Here is a 13971-nt window from a genome sequence, read left to right on the forward strand (position 1 = left end):
CCATCCTCCAATTTGCTGATACGTTCTTCTGCCTCATTCACCCTGGCGCCCACTTGACACACATCCCCCTCATCTCCCTTCTGAGACCAGGCCTGTGTCTTAGGTATATACTCTTGTGCTTAATTAGCTCCTTTGAGCGGCAAGCACAGTACTGGGAACCTAGGAAAAATGTTATACATAGTTGTCAGTTGATTTGAAAGCAATCTTTGGCTTGTAAGTCTATGAATATTTCTGAAACAGTGAACGACAAGAGCGCCATCTACACCCTAGTCAAGTGTAGGAGATCCCAGGGCCCATGCTTGAGGCACAGTGAGCACCATGCATAGCTCTCTTATGGACACAGTGGCCCTGCCCTACAAGGATGCCTGTCACCACCCCTCCTCCCACCCTCTGATCACTGTCACCCCTCTCTTCTCCCCTCTCTGGATTCCCTTGTCCGTGCACCTTGTGCACGTGGTGAGAAGCCAACGTTTCTGTGTTGGGCAGGTCTGCTGCCAGGCCCGGCCCCAGACTGGAATTTTGTGGTGTTGCTTTTCTCCTTGGGAGTAGGAGGTGCTGTTTCCTACAGGTCCATCAGTGTGAAGCTCTCCAAGGTTGAGGACGGCATGGCTCTTCTCATTCTGTCTTCGATGGTTATGCCCAAATGCCACCAAACCCAAGGACAGGTTTGAAGACTCCAGACACCGATCTCTTCTTGGGGCTTATTTTGGACTGTCTGAGGAAGGTGGTAATATGTCTTGGTATTTGTGTGGGTTCCCATTACTATAAATGGAGATACTCACATTGTCACATTAGAAAAGTGAGGTAACTGTGACCCAGCTGCCAGGGCAGCAAGCATGTGGGAGGGCCCCCGAGGGGCCTGACCATGCTGCCATGCAGTAGTGGCCCCAGCTGGCACCAGGATTGGATTCAGTAGCCAAAAATGTTGATTTTACTTATTCTGAATTTGTGTATTGCGTAGATAGATTTAACTTTCTGAAGAAGTTTGCTTCATTTTGCTTTTCAAATTCTGCTCCCTAAAAACCTAGCTTGGTATAAAAAAGATGATACACACACACTCACACACACACACACACACACACACACACACAGAGGAATATTACTCAACCATCAAAAAGAATGAAATCTTGCCATTTGCAGTGGACATGGATGGAACTAGAGGGTATTATGCTGAGTGAAATAAGTCAGTCAGAGAAAGACAAATATCAGATGATTTCACTCATGTGGAATTTAAGAAACAAAACAGATGAACATAAGAGAAGGGAAGGAAAAATAAAATAAGATTAAAACAGGGAGGCAAACTATAAGAGACTCTTAACTCTAGGAAACAAACTGAGGGTTGCTGGAGGGGAGGTGGGTGGTGGGGTGGGGTAATTGGATGATGGGCATTAAGGAGGGCACTTGATGTAATGAGCACTGGGTGTTATATGCAACTGATGAATCACTAAATTCTACCCCTAAAACTAATAATACACTGCATGTTAACTGAATTGGATTGATCGATTAATTTTTAAGATTTTATTTATCTGACAGAGATAGAGAAAACAAGTGGTAGGGAGGGGCCACTGAGCAGGGAGCCTGATGTGGGGCTTGATCCCAGGACCCTGAGATCATGACGTGAGCCAAAGGCAGATGCTTAACTGACTGAGCCACCCAGGCATCCCTAACTAAATTGGATTTAAATAAAAAAATTTTTAAAAACCCAAAAAATAAACTAGCCTGGAAAGTTTGATAATGTAGTTGTTGGGTTTTTTTGTTTGTTTGTTTGATTTTTTGTTTTTTGGTGTTTTTTTTTCAGTTTATGAATGTGTGTGTTTAATAAACTTTTAATTTTAGAAGAGTGTCAATTGCTTGTTTGTTTTATTTTATTTTATTTTATTTTATTTTTTTTAAAGATTTTATTTATTTATTTGCTTGTTTGTTTTAAATGCTGGTTTTTGTAGCTATTCTCAGTTTTTCTGGTTTGGTTTGGGGGCAAAAATTTGAGCTCATTGGTAATAGCACCTGGCAGCAGCACAGCTGGATGAGCCACCCCTCTTGAGTGCTTTTGCTGGCCTGCAGGCTCTTTTAACTGCCCGCAGAGCTCTCCTCTGTGGCTCTGCCCCCAGCATTCCTGCTTGGCAGCTGTTGTCCCTTAACCAAGTCTCCCATCTGCCGTCCATTGGCCTGACCACTTTCTTGTAGTCAGTCACCTTCCAGCTGCCCTCCTACACTCTGTTGGTGCAGGCTGGCCATTCACTCCTCTCCATGTTGCTTTTTTCACACAACAGTAAATACATGCTGGACATCATTCTCCATTAGGAAGTGGTGACATTTCTTATCCTTTTTGTAGCTGCGTAGTATTCCATTGACATCACCCTCTTCATGTGTTTGCATAGCACATAGTCATCATCTGATCCCGTCCCTTTTTTTAGCTTGTTCCTCCCTCCTCCCCCAACATCATCTTCACTAGAATAGAAGGCCCAGGGGAACATGTCCTGGGTACACTGGCCCAGCGGTGGCTTCTACTACATATATTCTGCATAGGAGCTCATGCTTTGCTGCTGGCCTCAGGAACGGAAGACAGGGTGTGGAGGGGTCAGTCTCCTTCGGGAGTATCCTGGTGAACAGGTGGCAGCTGACTGGCTGCTGCACTAGGTTAATGTTACGTGACAAATAGGACCCTCACTTTGATAAGTACAGAAAGTCTTCTGTTCCTCTTCTTGGTCTTAGCTTTGCCATCATCTGGGGAAATTCTCAGAAGGAAAAATATCACTTGATATATGTCTTGACTTTCTGAAAACAGTTTGTTTAGTAATTTGTTATTACTGTGGGATTCTAAGATTTCAAGATGGGTGTAGAGTAGGAACCATGAGAGAGAGCTCATTCACATCTTCTGCCTGCCCCAAGGTGAACACATCAATCTTCAGGGCCCTCAGCGTCTGGAAAAATGCCCTGTTCTTGACCACCTTTGGGTTTGGGATAAGTTTTTAGGAGTCCTGCAGCCCCTGTGATATCAGAGGCGAATTTTCCCTTTACACAGCAATATTCTGGAGAATGGGTCCTCTGTAGGGTTTTTATTACATCTTGAGAGGTGTTGTGGTCCAAAACCAGGTTCGGAGTGACTGCTTAGAACTTGTGTGTAAGTGATGCTCCTTTCCTTCCGCATCTAGTGCTGTTCACAGAGGCATTGCCCTTCTTCCTGTCTATGTAATGGTGTCATGTTGCAAACTTCTTCAGAGGCTGGCAGCAAATAACAGAGTAGGGCTGCCAGACTGGTAAATCCTGGAAAACAAAGGCCATTGTTTTCAATATTCAATACTGCTTTTTACTCATGTCTGTATTTAAATTAATTAAAGTAAATACAATTTAAATTCAGTTATTCAGGTGTACTAGCCATATGTGGCTGGTAACTATGTCAGTATATAGCACAGAGAACATTTCCATCATCCCAGAGAGTTCTGCACCATGCTGCTTATAGTATTTGTTTTACACTAAATGGCAAAGATCTTGTTTTCAGCACGACTTCCCTGTCAGTCTTTGTGGTGAGGTAAACATCCTAATGCATCCTCTTCTTTTGCTCCAGTCTTTAGAAGAAGTGTGCGACCTGTTGCATGCAGCCCCATTTCAGAACATCTTGCCGAGAGTCCACGTGAAAGGTGAGTCTGTGTCCCTTACCAGGGAGTCCAGACTGCCCTTTGCAGTGGTGACACTTGGTCCTTGTGACCAGAGAACTTAGTGCCAGTTTTGTGTGAGTTTGGTGCCTGTTCAGTCATAACTGGAGGTAGTTGGTAATGTAACATGATTAAATTAATATTGAATAATTGAAGTATTAAAGGCTGAATGATATGTCTTGGATGTGCTTCAAAATAGCTCCTATGCTGCTGTTTCATCATGTCATAGATGTTGAGTATCTCTGACACAGGACTGTGATGAGTTGATACATGCAGCAGATGGGTACAGAGGGTTTTGTACTGTTCTCTGATTTTGATTACATTTGGAATTTTTGTGTTTTAAAAAATGAACAGAAAATCAATTCTGTTATTTTGAATTAAAATATCGAATAAGCCAGTTCTGTAATGTTCAGAGAGAATCTGTATGTATAATGTTAATTTAAGAAATCTTTCATTTGTTTCTTCAACAAAACTAAACTTCAGCAATCGTTTTTCGTACAGAGGATCAGAAATTAAAATATTTTTTCCACTGCAGAGGGAGAGAGACTTGATGCCAAAATGAAAAGACTGGAATCAAAGTATGCCCCACTGCATCTTGTCCCTCTGATTGAAAGACTGGGGACCCCTCAGGTAATGCGTACTATGACAGCTGTCTCAAGCCTGCTATCCACATCAGGCTACTGGCCGGGCTGGGGCTTCGGAATACAGGCTCTGGGTGACCCAGCCTAGAAGGCATCATGAAGTTGGGCGGGCCTTCTCAGGCCTCAGTGTCTCCAGTGGTGTTTGTAACAGGACCTTGTTACAGAGTGGTTGGGAAGTTTGAATGAGCGAACCTTTGCAAAGGGCTTAGGACATTACCTAGCTCATAAGACGTACACAGTAAATGTTACTTGTTTTTGTTGTCTTCATGAAGAAGACTTTTTTCATAGTTTTTTAATAACAGAAGAAAGTGGGAGTCTCATACAGGAGACAAGGCATCAGGGACAGTTCCATGATTTTATATCAGCTTAAGCTAGGTCAGGGTTTCTTGGTTGCAGCACTATCCCCAGTTTGGACCAGATAATTTTTTGTTGTGGGGGTTGTCCTATGAATTGTAGGATGTTTAGCGGTATCTCTGGTACAACAGCCTCATGGAGATACAGCACAGAAGCAGCAGTTTGAAAAACGCCTGGGGCAAATGAAAAGGGAAGTAGTTTACTCATCTCACAGTGTGTCTGGTAGAACAGAGAGATCCTTGAGAGACTTCTCCAGGAACAATGGAGCAGGCACCATTTCCATCCCCTGCCCCCCAGTATAAACACATGGCCACCTGCAGTAACCAGCACCATGCTTGACACGCAACTACCTAACTTGCTAACACTGTTGCCCCGCTCCCCTGTGCTGTGCTGCAGCAGCTCTGCAACCTCCAGACAGGTCTTCCTCACTCCTGACACAGGAACCCTCCAACAGAGGATTGGTGGTGCACAAACCTTGCTAACACCACCATACTGTGGTCCCCCGGTTCTCACCGTCGCAGCTCTGCCTCTCAGTACACTCCTGGCTGGAGCTCATCTAGGGCGGTGCCACAGCCTGGCAGTGTGCAAGCACCTCGATGGGGCCAGCACCACTTCCAAGTGGCTCTTACCCTGGAGAGAGGGAAAGATAACCACACACACCAGTCAGAGGGCCCAGCAGTGGGCTGGGGGCAGACAACTGGTCTGCCTGCAGGCCCTGCCCACCAGCAAAAGCTCAGGGGACAACACAGGGAAGTCACACTTTAGTTTGGTGCTACTGCATCTCTGGTAAATGCCTAGACTCAACTCAAGCCATAGGTGGCACTAGACTGGCGCACTAACACCACAGGGACCAAGCACTCCCCACAATATGCAAAGAGAGCCACTGAAGACAACTAGACTGAAGGAAAAAGCAGCTCAGCCACAACAGCAGGACATGCACAACACATATAGGACACACCCTGAAGTGCCAGGTTCTGGTGAACAGGGGACGCTGCATGGCAGGGGCCTCTTCTTCATAAGGCCACTACTTTGAAGAGCAGGAGACATAGCTGAATCTCCCAGCACATAGAAATGGACACAGAGAGTTAAAGAAAATGAGGACAGAGAGGAATATGTCCCAAATGAAAGAACAGGAAAAAAATCACAAGAGATCTAAGCAAATGGAGATCAGTAATATGCCTGATAGAGAATTTAGAGTAACCTTATAAAGATACCCACTGGGTTTAAGAAAAAGGATGGAAGACATCAGTAAGAACCAATCAGAGATGAAGAACACAATAAATAAAATAAAAAATACACTAGCTGGAATAAATAGTAGGCCAGAGGAAGCAGAAGAAGGAATCCATGACCTGGAGGACAGAGTAATAGAAAGTATCAAGCTGAGCAGGTGAGAGAAATAAAATTATGCAAAATGAGAATAGATGTAGGGAGCTTAGCAACATGATCAAGTATAACAACATTTGTATTATAAAGATCCCAGAAGAAGAGAGAGAAAAAGGGCAGAATATTTATTTGAAGAAATAATGAATGAAAACTTCCCAAATCTGGGGACGGAAACAGAAGTCCAGATCCAGGAGGCACAGAGAGCCACCAACAAAATCAACCCAAGGAGGTCCACACCAAGACACATACTAATTAAAATGTCAAAAAGTAGTGATAGAGAATTTTAAAAGCAGAAAGAGAAAACTGTTACAAAAAAGGGAAACCAAATAAAGCTATCCGGTTCTTCAGCAGAAACTCTGCAGACCAGAAAGGAGTGGCATGATCTATAGATTTACCAGGCTGAAAGGAAAAATTCAGCCAAGAAGACCCTATCCAGTAAGGCTATCATTCAGAATAGAAGGAGAGATAGCTTTCTCACACAAACACAAGTTAAAGGAATTCATGACCACTAAAACAGCCCTACAAGAAATGTTAAAGGGGACTCTGAGTGGAAAGGAAAAACCATAAGTGAAACTAAGAAAAATAGGAAGCACAAAACCAGTAAAAATAAACATATCCATAAAAGTCAAGGGACTCACAAAATAAAAGGATGTCAGGTATGACACCATATACCTAAAATGTGGGGAGAGAGGAGTAAAAAATGGGTTCAAACTTAAGCAACCATCAACTTAATATAGACTGCTATATGAGAAGATGTTACATACAAACCTAATGGTAACCACAAATAAAAAACTAGTAACAGGCAAAAAATAAAGAGAAATGAATCAAAGTGTATCACTAAAGAAAGCCGGCAAGCTCTGAGAGAAGAAAGCAAGAGAAGAAAGGTACAGAGATAAACTACAAAAACAACCACAAAACAAGTAACAAATTGGCAATAAATACATACCTATCAATAATTACTTTGAATGTAAATGTATAAATGCTCCAATCAAAAGACACGGGGTGACAGGATGGATAAAAAAACAAGACCGATCTATATGCTACCTAAAGAGACTCATTTCAGACCTAAAGACACATGCAGATTGAAAGTGAGGGGATGGAGAAACATTTATCATGCAATTGGATATGAAGGTAAAGCCAGGGTAGCAATACTTAGACTATAACAATACTTAGACTATAACGGGGTAGCAATACAAAGACTATAACAAGATAACAAAGAAGGACACTGTATAATCATAAAGAGAACAATCCAACAAAAAGATAAAACAATTGTAAATAATTATGCACCCAACATGAAAGCACCTAAATACATAAAGCAGTTAATAACAAACATAAAGTAAGTGGCAGTAATACAATAATAGTAGGGAACTCTTAACACCCCACTTACATCAGTGGACATCATCCAAACAGAAAATCAACAAGGAAACAGTGACTTTGAATAACACCCTAGATTAGATGTATTTAACATATTCAGAGCATCCATCCTAAAACAGCAGGATACACATTCTTCTCAAGTGCACACAGAACAGTCTCCAGAATAGATCACATATTAGCCCACAAAACAAGTCTCAACAAATTATGAAAGACTGAAGTCATGCCACAACACTATAAACTAGAAGTCAACCACAAGAGAAAATCTGGAAAGACCATAAATAACATGCTACTAAACAATAAGTGGGTCAACCAGGAAATCAAAAAGGAAATACAAAATTACATGGTAACAAATGAAAATGAAAACACAATAGTTCAGTTTTGGAATGCAACAGAAGTAGTTCTAAGAAGGAAGTTTATAGCAATGTAGGCTTACCTCAAGAAGCAAAAACAACCTCAAACAACCTAACCTTACATCTAAAGGAACTAGAAAAAGAACAGCTAACAGAACCCAAAACCAGCAGAAGGAAGGAAATAATATTAGAGCAGAAATAAATGAGATAGAACCTAAAAATATATATATAATGGGATAGATCAATGAAGCCAGGAGCTAGTTCTTTGAAAAAGCCAAAGTTAATAAAACTTTAGCCAGACTCATTTTAAAAAAGAAGAGAGGGAAGACTCAAAAATCAGAAATGAGAGAGGAGAAATCACAACCAACACCACAGAAAGACAATTATAAGAGAATATTATGAAAAATTATATGCCAACAAATTGGACAACCTTGAAGAAATAGATAAATTCCTAAAAACATTTAACTTCCCAAACCTGAAACAGGAAGAAATAGAAAATTTGAACAGACCAATTATGAGCAATGACATTGAATCAAGAATCAGAAAAGCAAACAAACAAAAGTCCGGGAACAAATAGCTTCACAGGTAAATTTCTCCGAACATTTAAAGAAGAGTTAATATCTGTTCTCAAACTATTCCAAAAAATAGAAAAAGAAAGAAGGGAACTACAAGCCAATATCTCTGATGAACATTGATGCAAAAGTCCTCAACAAAATACTAGGAAACCAAATCCAACAAATACATTAGAAGTCATTCACAGTCAAGTAGGAGTCATTCCTGGAATGCAAGAGTGGTTCACTATCCACAGATCAATCAATGTGATAAATCGATAAGAGAAAGGATAAAAACCATATGATCGTTGGGGCACCTTGGGTGGCTTAGTCTGTTAAGCATCTGATTCTTGATTTTGGATGAGGTCATGATGGTCTTAGGGTTGTGAGATCAAGCCCCATGTGTTTCTCCGTCTCCCTCTGCCCCTCCCTGCCCCCGCCAAAAAAAAGAAAGAAAAAACATGATTGTTTCAATAGATGTAGAAAAAGGAATTGATAAAGTACAATATCCATTCATGATAAAAACCTTCAACAAAGTAGGTTTAAAGGGAACAACATAATACAAGCCTTACATGAAAAACCCACAATGAACATCATATTCAATGGTAAAAAATAGAGCTTTTCCCCTAAGGTCAGGAATAAGACAGGATGTCCACTCTCATCACTTTTATTCAACATAGTTACTGGCAGTCCTAGCCACAGCACTCAGACAACAGAAAGAAAGGGCATCCAGATTGGTAAGGAAAAAGTAAAACTTTCACTATTTGCAGATGACATGATAAGTATATATACAGAACCCTAAAGACCCCACCAAAAAACTACTAGAACTGATAAACGAATTCAGTATAGTCCCAGGATACAAAACCAATGTACAGAAACCCATTGCATTCTGTACACTAATGAAGCAGCAGAAAGAGAAATTTAGACAACAGTCCCAGTTACAATTGTACCAAAAATAGTAAAATATTTAGTAGTAAACTTAACCAAGGAGGTGAAAGACCTGTACTCTGAAAACTATAAAATATTGCTGAAAGAAATTGAAGATGTTACAAACAAATGGATAGATATTTCATGCTCATGGATTGGGAGAATAAATATTGTTAAATATCCATATCACCCAAAGCAATGTACAGATTTAATGCAATCCCTGTCAAAGTACCAAGAGCATTTTTCACAGAACTAGAACAGGCAATCATAAAATTTGTATGGAACCACAAAAAATCCCGAGTGGCCAAAGCAATCTTGAGAAAGCAAAACCAAGTTGGAGGTGTCACAATTCTAGATTACAAGTTATGCTGCAAAGCTGTACTGATCAAAATAGTATGGTACTGGCACAAAAATGGTGGTCAATGGAACAGCATAGAAAGACTAGAAGCAACCCCACAATTACATGGTTCATTAATCTGTGACAAAAGAGGAAAGAATATGAAATGGGAAAAAGTCTCTTCAACAAATGGTGCTGGGAAAACTTGACAACTACATGCAGACATAGAGACCTCGATGTGAGACCTCAATCCATAAAAATCCTAGAAGAGAACACAGTAATTTCTCTGATGTTGGCCATAACAACATCTTTCTAGATATGTCTCTCAAAGCAAGGAAAACAAAACAAAAATAATCTGTTGGGACTTGATAAAACTAAAAGCTTCCACATAAAAGAGGATACAACCAACAAAACCAAAAGACAGCCTGTTGAATTGGAGGAGATATTTGCAAGTGACATCTGATAAAGGGTTAGTATCCAGTATATATAACATACAACTCAACACCAAAAAACAATCCAATTAAAAATGGGCAGAAGACATGAACAGATATTTCTCCATAGAAGACATCCAGATGGCCAACAGACACATGAAAAGATGCTCAACATCACTCGTCGTCATAGAAATGCAAATCAAAACTACGATCAGATATCACCTCACACCTGTCAGAATGGCTAAAAGCCCAAGAAACAAGTGTTCCTGAGGATGTCGAGAAAAAGGAACGCTTGCTCACCATTGGTGGGAATGCATACTGGTGGATCCACTCTGGAAAAGAGTCTGGAGGTTCCTCAGTAAATTAAAAATAGAATTATCCTATGATCCAGTAATTGTACTACTGGATATTTACCCAACGAATACAAAACACTACTTGGAGAGGTTATATGCACCCCTGTGTTTATTGCAACATTATTTATAAAAGGTAGATTATGGAAACAGCCCACGTGTCCATTGATAGATGAATGGATAAAATGTGGTGGATATATATATGTGTAGACACACACACACACACACACACACACACACACTGGAATATTATTCAGTCATAAAAAATGAAATCTTGCCATTTGCAACAATATGGATGGAGCTAGAGAGTATTATGCTAAGTGAAATAAGCCAATCAGAGAAAGACAAATACCTTATGATTTCACTCAAATGTGGAATTTAAAAACAAAACAAATGAACAAGGGAACAGAAAAAGAGACAAATCAAAAAACAGACTCTTTGTACAGAGAACAAATGGATGGTTTACTAGAGGGAGGTGGGTGGGGTGATGGATGAAATAGGTGAAGGATATTAAGAGTACACTTTCCTTGATGAACACTGAGTAGTATACGGAATTTTTGGATCACTGTATTGTATACCTGAAACTAATATAACACTGTATATTAACTGTACTGGAATTAAAATTTAAGAAAATTTTTTTGAAAAAACACAGTATCCCTGGCCTCTACACACTTGATGCCACTCACCTGACCCCAAGCTGTGACAACCAAAAATATCTCCACACATTGCCACATGTCCTCTGGAGGCAAAATCACTCCCAGTTAAGCATAGCTGTACTGGACAGTTCTCTTTGACTGAAATATATTTAATCTACGAAGACCTATAGCTGACATATTTATGTTGTTAATGCTTATTTCTAAAAATCCTCTTGTGCAAATTAAGATAGTTTTCTAGTAAGTCAGAAACAGATCTGGGTAATTTGGTTTCAGCGGTCTACTACCCTCCTGCCCTGGCTTATAATGTTCTATCCTTTCTACAGCAAATTGCAATAGCGAGAGAGGGGGACTTGCTGACAAAGGAGCGTCTCTGCTGTGGCCTGTCTATGTTTGAAGTCATCCTGACTCGGATCCGGACCTTTCTGGATGACCCTATCTGGCGTGGGCCTCTGCCCAGCAATGGAGTCATGCATGTGGATGAGTGTGTTGAGTTTCACAGACTGTGGAGTGCCATGCAGTTTGTCTACTGTATTCCTGTGGGAACACACGAGTTTACAGTTGAGTAAGTATGTGCTCAGTGGACGGGGAAGTGGGAGCAGGCTAACACAGAAGACTGCATTCCTCTGGAGGTTGACTAGAAATTGCTGAGCTGCTTTAAAGCCATTTAAGTGGAGGTTCTTTCTTCATGCTCAGGAGGTGACCTAGGGTGAAATTTCTAGGTGTTCTCTGAATCCATGGAAACTTAGGCAAGTTGGGTATGCATTTTTCTGGGGGGGGGGGGCGGTGTCCACAGCTTCCCAAAGTCATTCTTGAAGAGTCCATGATCTAAAAAAAGGTTAAGAAGCAGTGTGCCAGAGGAACCCAAAAGAGATATTTGCCAAAAAGAAAGACACATCTGCTGCTCAGCATCCGCTTCCTGGCCTGTTCCAAGTAGATTCCTTGGTCAGTGACATCTGGATACAAACTTATCAAAGACTTTATAATTTTTTGTTGATTGCCCATTGTGCTTGTTGCTTCATGTTTCTAGGCAGTGCTTTGGCGACGGGCTCCACTGGGCTGGCTGTATGATCATCGTACTTCTTGGGCAACAGCGGCGCTTTGCCGTCCTGGATTTCTGCTACCATCTACTTAAAGTCCAGAAACATGATGGCAAAGATGAGATTATAAAAAATGTGGTATGTGGAAGAAAATCTTCACCATGTGTGGAAGTTTCACAAAATAATCATACTTTGTACTTACCGAAAGTCCTTTTTGGGGAATGCTTTTCATCCCAGTACATAAGGTGACACCAGCTGAAGCTTTTCATTTCCAAAATGAATTTAAATATACTTGATAAGTAACGCAGTCAGGCAGTAAAAGTACTGATTGTTCCATTTCCATTTTCTTTCTCTTTTTAGGGTCCTTAGATCTGCTTCCTGTTATACAGCCTTATAGGACCTGCATTTTCAGATTATCTGGCTTCTTTTTGGGGGCAAAGTGTGTGTGGTTTGTTTTTTGTCTGATTTGTTGGTTTGTTTGCTTGTTCTGGCTGCCTTTAGATCTTTTTCCCTTTGTCATTTTATGGATTGTTTGTAATTCTAGAAAATACTCAGGCAGTATCTTTTCAGGTATTTTAGTCTTCTCCTCCATTCTCCTCTTTTAGGACTGCAATTTTAAGTGCTTGTTAGACATTTTTCTGGTGCCCATATCCGTTATCCTGTTAGTTTTCTAATTAGTTTCCTAATCCACGACAGATTGCCAGAGATTTAGTGGTTTAAAATGACACCTATTCTCTCAGTTCTGTTGGTCAGAAATCTGGGTACAGCATGGCTCAGCTGGGTCCTTTATCATCTCAGGGCCAAAATTAGTGTTATCTGTAGGGCTGTGTTCCTTTCTGGAGCCTCTAGGGATGAATCTGCTTCTAGGCTCATTCGGGTGGTTGGCTGGACATAGTCCCTTGCAGTTGGAGGACTGAGGTCCCCATTTCCTTGCTGGCCATTAGCCCCCATCTCAAGTCCCTCCCAGGCTTCCAGTCTTTTAACTTTCCTTTCTGCCATATATCCTGCCTCCACCTGGAGAAAGTTCTTTTCTCATATGATTAGATTGGGCTTACCTGGAAAATCCAGGGTACTTTCCCCATTTTAAAATCTATAATCTTAATTACATTTTCAAAGTCTCTTTTGCCATGGAAGGTAACATGTTCATAGGATCTGAGGACTTGGGGCTTGGAGTCTTTAAGGGGCCACTCTACCTCCCATATCTTCATTTTCTGGTTTCTGGGCTGGTCCCAGAGTACTGTATTATTCAGTTAACTAATTCACTTCAGTTCTGTCTAATCTACTGTTTTTAGTTTTGAATAATATGAGTGTATATTTAAAAGTTTGATTTGGTTTTTCAAATCTTGATGGTAATAATTTTATCTTCTTCGATGAATTTTTTTCCTTTTTTTTACACATTTCATGTATTTTATATCTTGTAATTCTAGTATCTGAGGCCTCAGAGGTTATCTAAAACTCTGAAATGTTTTGTGTGTTGGATTTATTTGCCAGCTCTTGTCCAATTGAACTTAGATTGCTCTTCTTTTGTTTTTTAAAGATTTATTTATTTGAGAGAGAGGGAAACTCAAGCAGATTCCATGCTGAGTGTGGAGCCTGACGTGGGTCTCGATCTCACAAAGCTGAGATCACGACCTGAGCCGAAACCAAGAGTCGGAAGCTCGACCGACTTCACAACCCAGGCACCCCACAGATTGCTTTTCTCCCAAGATTTTTATTTGCTTCTCATCTCCACTGACTGTTACCAAATTGGGGTCAACTTAGAGGGTCCTGTCTTTATTGGGAGTTTCTAGGTGTATTCCTGCTTGCCTGCAGCCCAGGACATCTCATCTCGCTGCTGCTGTTGGCATATGTCCCTTAGGAGGTCCTGGCTTCTGCTTTACCTCCTGCATAGACAAAACCTGCAGTGCTTTTTAGTGTCTTCTTGTGC

At 40.8% G+C, this 13971-nt stretch overlaps 1 protein-coding gene across 2 annotated transcripts in view; it reads left to right on the forward strand.

The window, feature by feature from the left end:
* The window catches only part of CYFIP1 (cytoplasmic FMR1 interacting protein 1), a 129360-nt gene that overhangs the window by 114187 nt on the left and 1202 nt on the right, over positions 1-13971 (forward strand). For both annotated transcript variants that reach the window (XM_040642643.1, XM_040642642.1), the window contains 4 exons: positions 3566-3638; positions 4189-4283; positions 11331-11569; positions 12035-12182. In XM_040642643.1, the coding sequence (XP_040498577.1) occupies positions 3566-3638; positions 4189-4283; positions 11331-11569; positions 12035-12182 (555 nt within the window). The remainder of the gene's footprint in view (positions 1-3565; positions 3639-4188; positions 4284-11330; positions 11570-12034; positions 12183-13971) is intronic.

The sequence above is a fragment of the Ursus maritimus genome, unplaced genomic scaffold, assembly GCF_017311325.1.
Source record: "Ursus maritimus isolate PB19 unplaced genomic scaffold, ASM1731132v1 scaffold_27, whole genome shotgun sequence".
Lineage (NCBI taxonomy): Eukaryota > Metazoa > Chordata > Mammalia > Carnivora > Ursidae > Ursus > Ursus maritimus.